At 31.7% G+C, this 9,826-nt stretch overlaps 2 protein-coding genes across 2 annotated transcripts; one reads left to right on the top strand and one right to left on the bottom strand.

The window, feature by feature from the left end:
• Positions 1-391: 391 nt before the first annotated feature.
• On the top strand, positions 392-3,226 carry AO1 (amine oxidase 1). The gene is made up of 4 exons (XM_068636609.2): positions 392-1,702; positions 1,797-1,910; positions 2,275-2,813; positions 2,944-3,226. Exons 1-4 carry the CDS (start codon positions 527-529, stop codon positions 3,095-3,097), a joined length of 1,983 nt encoding a protein of 660 aa, XP_068492710.1. The 5' UTR covers positions 392-526; the 3' UTR covers positions 3,098-3,226.
• A 657-nt stretch (positions 3,227-3,883) lies between these two features.
• Positions 3,884-8,147, bottom strand: LOC137827701 (amine oxidase [copper-containing] alpha 2, peroxisomal). Its single transcript, XM_068633967.2, has 5 exons — positions 7,269-8,147; positions 5,175-5,559; positions 4,966-5,079; positions 4,323-4,861; positions 3,884-4,237 (listed from the first exon to the last, which is right to left on the bottom strand). The coding sequence occupies exons 1-5, from the start codon at positions 8,036-8,038 to the stop codon at positions 4,075-4,077; spliced, it is 1,971 nt and encodes a 656-aa protein (XP_068490068.1). The 5' UTR covers positions 8,039-8,147; the 3' UTR covers positions 3,884-4,074.
• Between the last annotated feature and the right edge of the window lie 1,679 nt (positions 8,148-9,826).

Raw genomic sequence — 9,826 nt, 5'->3', positions numbered from 1 at the left:
TCTTTTTTTTTTTCATATTTTCTAAAAGTCAATGGATTTTGTTGTTATAACATTTTTTTAAAATATTTAGAGTATACTATTAAAATCCAAATTGTAATATTTTAACATAAAAATGTTTTTTAGAAAACTAATAAACAACAATATTTTTATATAATCATTTAAAATCTACAAAAAGTTAATGTTAGTCTTTTAAAATGTCAATCCATTCCTTTGATATCTTATATTAAAGTTACTTTGTGTCGAAATTGTCATTTATGCAACATATGTTTTCACTTAGAATGAAAGAATACAATTTAAATGAATAAACATGTTAGGAAACAAACGTGTTTACATTTAAATAAAACAATTCAATTCTTCATTATAAAGAATGCAGCTTTTCATAAAAAATGCTACTCTTGGTACTTTGAAAATTCGACATGAATAAAATAGGATACACTTCAAAATTCAACGTTACCAAGTGACAAAATATGGTACTATAAATGTAACATGAGAGTATATACCCAACGCGAACAGTGTTGTGGACAACATGATCATGATCAGATCAAGGTTCGATAAAACAGTTCCCATGATTGTTCAATGTCTTATTGTAGTCCTTGTTCTGAGATTCAACTCCATTAATAGTTTGTCTCACCCTTTAGACCCTCTCTCCCCTGCTGAAATCAACAAAACAAGGGATGTAGTTCAAGGGTCTTACCTTGGTGCTATTCCTAACCTGACCTATCATTTCGTGGATGTGGAAGAACCAGACAAAAAACATGTCCTAGAATGGTTATCTTCAAAAACAAAAGACATAGCTATCATTCCTCGCCAAGCCAAGGTAGTTGTTCGAGCCAAGGGCGAGACACACGAGCTTGTAGTGGACTTAAACAAAAGGTCCATTGTATCGGATAAAATCTACACTGGTCACGGATACCCTCCTTTCACATTCAATGAGCTTTTCCAAGCCAGCAAATTGCCTCTTACGTACTCAAAATTCAAAAACTCCATAACCAAAAGGGGCTTGAATTTGTCTGAAGTTTCTTGTGTACCATTTACCGTAGGTTGGTTTGGAGAACAAACCACAAAGAGAGCCCTCAAAGTGTCATGTTTCTATAGGGGAGGATCAGTTAATGTGTGGGCAAGGCCTATTGAGGGAATCACAGTGCTTGTTGATGTTGATTCAATGCAGATTACTGTGTACAATGACAGGTACATTGCTCCTTTGCCTAAAGCCGAAGGTACAGATTTTCAATCTTCAAGCAGCAACACCAGGCCCAAAACATCTGCTTCATGTAATGTGTCAGATATCAGGTTCACCATCGAGGGCCATGAGGTCAAATGGGCTAATTGGGTTTTTCATGTTGGATTCAATGCTCGGGCGGGAATGATCATATCAACTGCTTCTATATTTGATGCCAAAAAAAACAAGTATAGAAGAGTGCTATATAGGGGCCATGTATCTGAGACATTTGTTCCTTACATGGATCCTACAGAGGAATGGTATTTCAGGACTTTCATGGATGCTGGGGAATTTGGCTTTGGACGTGCAGCTGATACCTTGCAACCGACGGTAGATTGCCCGAGCAACGCAGTGTACATGGATGGCTACATGGCAGGGTCTAACGGAGAGGTGCAACAGGTTCCCCGGGCTATTTGCATTTTTGAGAGGAATTCTGGCAATGTGGCTTGGAGGCACATGGAAATCAACAACCCCCAAAAAGTGGTAACTTGTTATACTGCATTGTAGAAGCTTTGGTTGAATTTTTTTTGGAATTCTACTGTTTGATATGAACTCACTTTGTTTTGGTTTTGTGCAGATAAGAAATGGAGAACCTGAAATTAGTTTGGTAGTCAGAATGGTTGCTACTGTGGGTAACTATGATTATGTTCTTGACTGGGAATTCTTAAGAAGTGGTAGTATAAAAGTTGGGGTAAGATTCTTCTGCCAAAACCTCTTGGACTAGATTCATGATATGGTTGAAAAAGCTCAATTTTGGTGTGATTGTGGATTTGTCATTATTACAATATATTTTCTTAAATCATCTTCCCCATAGATCATAAACATGGGAAATTGAAAAGTTATCATCTATTGCATTCATGCCTCGTGATGGATATTCTATCTTATATTATTTTGGCTCTAACCTGATTGTTAAGTTATAAAATTGATATTATTGAATTACAGAAAAATATGACTATGCTTTCGGATAAGAAGATGATAAGTTAAAAAAAAGGATGCATTTAGTTGTAGTGGAACTTATACTGAAAGAGTTTAGTGTGTATGTGTTACAATGATAGGTGGATCTGACAGGCATAATGGAGATGAAAGCAGTAGCCTATACAGAGAAAAGTGAGATAGCAGAAAGGGTGTTTGGAACATTGGTGGCAGAAAATACTCTAGCTAACTATCATGATCACCACATAACCTACTATCTAGACCTTGACATTGATGATAACAGGAACTCTTTCATGAATGCTAAGTTGCAAAGGGCAAGAGCAACTGGGTTTGGAACACCAAGGAAGAGTTACTGGACAGTTGTTAGAGAAACAGCGAAGAGGGAAGCTGAGGGTAGAATTCGGCTGGGCTTGGAGCCAGCTGAACTGTTAATAGTAAACCCCAACAAAAGGACAAAGCTAGGGAATGAAGTGGGTTACCGGCTGTTCAGTGCACAGCCAGTTACTTCTCTGTTATCTGATGACGACTACCCTCAAATAAGAGCGTCTTACACCAAGTATGACTTGTGGGTGACTCCCTATAACAGGTCAGAGAGATGGGCTGGAGGGTTCTATGCTGATAGAAGTCGTGGAGATGATGGCTTAGCCGTTTGGAGCCAAAGGTAAATTTTGTTTATTGGTCATCATTTTAACATAGTTTTTTTCCTTTTTCAAAAAGAGGAAAAAGTGCAGTTGTAGATGAAACTACATTATAAATTTTAATTTGACCTTTTTGATCATGCTCTGATACAGGAACAGAAAGATTGAAAACACAGACATAGTGCTATGGCACACAATTGGGATCCATCATGTTCCTTACCAGGAAGATTTTGCGGCAATGCCAACAATTCATGGTGGATTTGAGCTGAGGCCAGCTAACTTTTTCGAAAGCAGTCCATTGCTTTGAATACAATTATGAATTAATAGACCCATGTTCAGCTGATTAACCAAACTAATACCCATATTAATATTGTAACGTGCAACCATGTTATTGAATAAACTTTAATTCAAATTAAGAGAAACGTGTTTATTGTCATTTTCCCGTAGTAAGTTAAGTAATTTAAAAACTTATAACTTTTGCTCTAATTAAAAAAAATGTGATTGCGTAATGAAAAACAATTAAACTTTACACACTTCAAAATATACTACATGTAACACCCTTTTCTTTTACCTATTTAATTCTTTTTCAAATTTAGCTTTTTATAAATTATTACGAAAAATAATTCAGTAATCTGAATGCACCATTTGTTTAGGATATCGAGAAAACTCAATTTAGGACTTTATTACTTTTTTCCGAAACAAAACTCCGAAAATAATAACATAATCAACAATAGCGAAAGTTATACAGAAATGTTTAAATTTTAATTATATATTCGGAATAAACTCAGAATAAACTTATAATTTAACCAATAACAACTAAATTCTGATCTTACATAACCTTTTTTTTAGGTAAATTGTGTTTTTAATATCTGATGTGTTTAGATTAGTGGAAAACGTTTAACTTATTAATGAAGGATTAAAATTTAATATATAAAAAATGCACATAATTATTGTGGCATATGACTAAATATAATAGATATGAGAAACGGAATAAACTTATACTTTAACTAATAACAACTAAGTTCTCGTCTTACCAAACTTTTTTTTAAGTAAGTTGTGTTTTTAATATCTCATTTTACATTAGTGGTAAACATTGAACTTATTAACGAAGGATTAAATATATAGAGTACTTAAGTGTGTTAAGGGTACACTGAGTTATGGAATTCTGCTCCCACACAAAACAGAGTATTGTTGAGTTACAGAATACATGAATCCTTCAAATTTTATTTAGTGATTTGAGTAAAAGATAGAGAAGGTACTGTTAGGGAAGTGAACAGGGAGGGATCATGTCGTTTTGAGGACCGGATTGCTCTCGAAGAAATTGGTTGGTCTTAGCTCAAAGCCACCACTCAGAGTTGGCATAACTGGAAAATCTTCTTGGCAAGGAACGTGATGAAATCCCATCGTGTACCACAGCACTATGTCCTTGTTCTCAATCTTCCTATCCCTGCACATTAATTCATCACACCAAACATCGATCATTTCTCCTACCAAAATTTTAAATTCAAATTATTTAGAACAAAATGACACACCTTTCACTCCAAACTGCCAAAGTATCATCACCTCGACTACGATCAACATATGTCCCTGCTACCCATTTCTCAGATCTGTTGTACGGTGTGACCCACACATCATAATTGGTGAAAGCAGCTCTAATTTGTGGGAAATCATCATTCAGCAATAGTGGCTGTGCCATGGGGCCTGGAAGCAACCGATACCCGATTTTATTTCCTTGTTTTGTCTTTTTATTTGGATTTACCACAGCTAACTCTGAAGGCTTTAAACCCAGTTTGATTCTCGCATCACCCTCTGTTTTGGCCGTTTCACTTACAACTCTCCAATAACTTTTTCTGGGTATGCTACCATCTTTCACTCTCACTGTCTCCAAATTGGACTTCACAAAGGAGTTTTCTACACCATCAACGTCAAGGTCAAGATAATACGTGAAGAAGTGATCGTGGTTAACACCAATGGTATTCTCTGCTACCAATGTGCCGTATATATCCTTCTTTATTTCATCCGTGTTCGTATAATTAGTTGCCTTAAGCGCCAATATCCCAGTAAGTCCAACCTATTTTAAAATATAACATAGTTTGAGTATATGAATATAATTTAGTGCAGTGTGATTTAACACTTCGCAATTTAATCTCAATTTTTTGTTGCAGGCAATCATACCACAGATTTGATGCTGCCACTTTGCTTAAATTCCCAATCTGTGATATAGTCGTAGTTGGCCACAGTTGTAACTGTTCTCACCACTAAGGTTTCTTCTGACCTACTCTCTGTTATCTACCAAAAAGAACACAGCGAATATTTATAAACCATAATAAAAGGGAAAACGGAAAAAGAACAAAGATGTTTAAAAAGAAAAGAAGGTAGCATACCGTTTGATTTGGGATTGCAGCTTCTGTGTGACGCCACATTATGCCACCAGCATATTTTTGAAATATGCAGAAGGCATTAGGTATCTTTACAGGGGTTCCATCTGAACTAGCACGGTATGCATCTATGAAGGAAGCATTGGAAGGGCAATCGGTGAAAGGTTGCAATGAAGACATATACTGTCCCAAGCCATATTCGCCAGAGTCAAAGAATGTCCTGTAATACCATTCCTGAGTTGGGTCTTGGTATGGCACAAACAACTCTGATATCAATCCTTTGTATAGTACTGGACGATGTTTTTTCTTTTGGAGATCGTAATACGAGGCTAGAGAAATTACTGGGCCATTCCGACTGTCATATCCTACATGAAAAACCCAACTGCCCCAACTGTTTGCACAAAATCGTCAATGAAATTAAATGATATATTTTCTTCAGATTTATTAAAAAATGATAAATGTAATTCAGATAAAATTATGTATTTATATTTTATATAATAAATACTTGATTTTTTAAAATATTTATGTATATTAGCGAAACCGAGACATAACAACGGTGTATCCGCTTTTCCTATTCTACTCAATTTTCATTAGGAAAAAATTTTAATATATATATATAAAAATAATTTTGAATGAGTCGAAATAGAAAAAAAATAATATGTAAAAAAAAATATAATTGATTAATCAATTTTTTTTTCTATGAGTTTTTCTTCAAGTTTTTTTTTTCTATTCTTCTATTGATAGTTTTGAGATTAAAGAGTGTGATGATGTTTACGTTGATGGTAAATATAAAAAAATAATGACTTTACGTAATAGAGTTGTTTGAAATGGAGTGCAGAGAATGATTGAAAATTAAAGTTATTTTATTTGATAAGTGAGATTTAGTGTGAGAACTGAAGATGAAAATATGCTCTTTTTTTCTTTTATTGCCTTAATTCTGTCTATTAATATTAATTTAAAAAATTAAAAAAAATATTTTTTAAATAATTTATATTACAAAAGACTTCATTATACTACTAAAATGAGATATATTATTTAAAAGAATTCTATTTATATAAGTACAGATATATAGATATAAATAAAGATTTGTATCTATTATTTCTCTATATATCCATAAATGGTCATATAATGTCTATTAATATTTATTTCCATTCTAACCGTCGATCTGGTTGTTAGGAAGACTTGATTTCATAGCATATATATAAAAGGAAATAATAAAAATAAAGGAGATTACCAAAAGTCATGTTGTTGTGTATTTTCTTTCTCTCTCTAAACTCATCATACCTATGACGAGATTTCAAATTAAAAAAAAATTAAGAACATTTGTATTCTTAATCAAAGTCGTGAAAACGTAATATTTTATGGAATTATCCATTGAGAAATCACTAAAAAAATCATTAATTTTTATAAGAAATATCGTAACTTATTTTTAAAACATCATGTTATAAGTAGACGGTGGAATTTTTAAAAAATAGTAGTGTATTGAACATAAACATACAGTTTTAAAAAATTTAAAGTGTATTATATCAGTCTTTAAAAAGTAAAAAAAAAATTGTCAAAAAAAATGTCGGTATATTCATTTTTAATGATAAAATAGTATTTAGATTTTTCCAAATAAAGTGTTATGTGTTGATAAGTTAAAGATTCTACAATTAAAAAAATAAATATTTTTTTAAAAAATAGATTAATTTAAAAAATATATTATAATACTGATGTTTTTATTAAGAAGTAAATTTTAAATTTAATTTATTATAAAATATATTTATAAAGTAAAATTTGTATCTACTTACATATTCAATAAATTATTATACTTTGATTCTACTCCAAATATACTATCGAATTGAAACCATGTAAATAAAAATAATAATTCATTTTTAAAGCAGATTTACGAGTATGATGAACAAAGGAAGGCAATTTTTTCAGCTATGGATGAATGGTAGAAAAATGTTTAAATTTAATCAGTGTTAGTAAATTTAAATCTAATAAGCTTCATCATCAGTAACAATATATATTATCCATACACATAATGATACATATACATGTAGGCTACCAAAAAAGCAAGGAACACAAATTAAAAACAAATTATATTATTGATTGTACCTTACAGTATGACCATCAATGGTGAATCCAGGTCCATCATGTTGTTTGAGCTTTGGAGCAGAGGGTGGTTTCAGCTTGGAGGCTCTGTACTCAGTGCCCTCTGCTTTTGGCAATGCAACCACATACCGATCATTATAACCTACAATTTTCATATCGTCAAAGTCAACCAATATTTCCACCCCTTCCAGGGGCCTCGCATAGAAATTAGCAGTGCCATTTCTGTAATGGCACTTAATCTGCACAAGCCTTCTGGGCTTGGCTTCTCCAAACCACCCAAAAGTAAAGGCAACACACTGCACCTCAGACACGTTGAGACCCCTCTTCCTCAAAGACTTCTTAAACGGTTCGTAGCTTAATGGTAATTGTGTTGCCACCTCTATTTCGCCTAAGGTCAGTGGAGGGTAGCCATTTCCTTCGTATACTTTGGTTGAGACGATGGAACTTTTGGACAAGTCCACTATGATCTCGTGGGACTGCTTTTGGAACCGGACTATGACAAAGGCTCGACGAGGTGGTGGAGGAGATGGTTTGGGTTTAGTTTTGGGGTTTGAGGATTGCCATGAAAGGATTTGGAGCTTGTTGGGTTCGTCCAAACCTACGTAGTTGAAGATGAGGTTGTGGTCGGTGGTGTTTGAGGTTGGATATGCCTTTTGGACTATGGTTTGAACAAGGTTGATCTCAGAAGGGGTAAGAGGGTCTAGTGGGTGAGGATTACTGCATTCTGCAGAGCTCCAAAAGAGCATGAGAACTGATAACAGTGCCACTTTCATGGTTGCATCTATGGATATCTTGTGATCAAACTCTAAGATCCGTTTCTTCTTGTATATTGGGATACATATATATAGTGGGGAAAAGGTATCTACTCTAACATTGACAAATGAAATTAGAAATTAATTTCATCTTAGGAAGTTACTGTGAAAGATATAATAATAAAGCAGCATAATGTGAAAATCAAATGGAGTTATTATTATTACTATTATTATTATTATTATTATTATTATTATTATTATTATTATTATTATTATTATTATTATTATTATTATTATTATTATTAACTGGGGAAAGAGAGGTCCATCTCCACATTTTTTAAAATAATAGAAAAATGTTAAATTTAATTTCAATTTCATACTACTTTACACATACTGCGATGATAACATTATGTAACTATATATTTATTATGATAATTATTATTATATATGTGGGTATAGGAGGAATAACTCCCCAAATAGGATTATATGAGGATGAATGAACTGTAGTGTATTTAAATTATTATTAATTTTAATTTTTAAGTGATATTCGTAAAATACAAGTCTCTTACACAAAGTACAAGAAGAACGATGATTAGTCTTTAGAAATATTTTTTATTTTTACTAATAATATCAATGTTTTGATTTAAAGTTGGTTAAAATAATATTATTAGAGCAATCATCATAATTGATGTATTGTTTGTTTTAAAATTCAAAACTCCATCATAGTTTTATCATTAAAATACACATTAAAAGGTTAATTGAAGAAAATGTATTTAAATTGTTCGTAGATTCAACTCATAAGGGATATGAACGTACGAAATAAACTTCATTTCAACCTTAATTTTATTAAGATTACACCTTTATAAATTGTATTTTATCTATTGTTCATCTTTGAATTCAACACTTTATGAAGATTTTATCTATTAAAGCATCTTGATAGATTAGAGTTAACCATATTTAAATATGATCATTATTGTAAGGGTAAAACACATAATAAAATGAAGATAATATTTATTTATTTTAATACAAGGTAAATATTTTATCAAATTCTTAAATTATATTTAATAATTGGTTAATAATGGATTTCGTGCTGTGTTATACACATAAAAATAGTGTAACGATCAATAATTTTTAAAGAAAAATCTAATATTAAATAAATTTAGAAAAATAGTTTTCCACATTTTTTAAGTTTTCCGCAAATAATCATTTTCCTTTTTAAAATAAATTAATGAACAAAAGTAGGGATAAAGAAGGGCGCGACTTCATTTTTGCTTTCTCTTTCAAGTGGGGCCAAATCACATTGCAGTAGTACGGTTCTTGAAATTTATGCTTATTGCTTTCAATTGGGAGCATTTAATTTAGTTTTTAATTAACGTACTTCTTCAACCCAAAATTCAAGTTGGGACCGTTAGCTTTTTATTATCGTACTTCGTAACACATATTTGAATTTGACACTTGTACTTGTGGTAGCATACTTCTGAATATCTTTTAGATTGTTGTGAATAAAAATTAAATACAATCTTAAATAATAATAAATATTTAATATAATATTTTTTTTCATACTATCATGATAGTTAAAATAAAAGAAATTGACCTTAAACGATAAATTCACATTTAATATTAAAAAAAACTAAAAATAGAATCAAATAAAGAGTAGTAGGAAAAAAACACATACAACATAAAAATGATACATGTAATAAAAGAAGGTAAAATAATTCAACTGAAAACATTGTTTCGAACTAAATTATGAATGCTCTAGTTGGCTTTATTGGTTAGAAATTGATCAATAAGAAGAAAACGGTAGATAAG

Source organism: Phaseolus vulgaris, chromosome 7 (assembly GCF_051622355.1).
Source record: "Phaseolus vulgaris cultivar YP4 chromosome 7, ASM5162235v1, whole genome shotgun sequence".
Lineage (NCBI taxonomy): Eukaryota > Viridiplantae > Streptophyta > Magnoliopsida > Fabales > Fabaceae > Phaseolus > Phaseolus vulgaris.
This window is presented reverse-complemented; position numbering and strand designations above follow the sequence as displayed.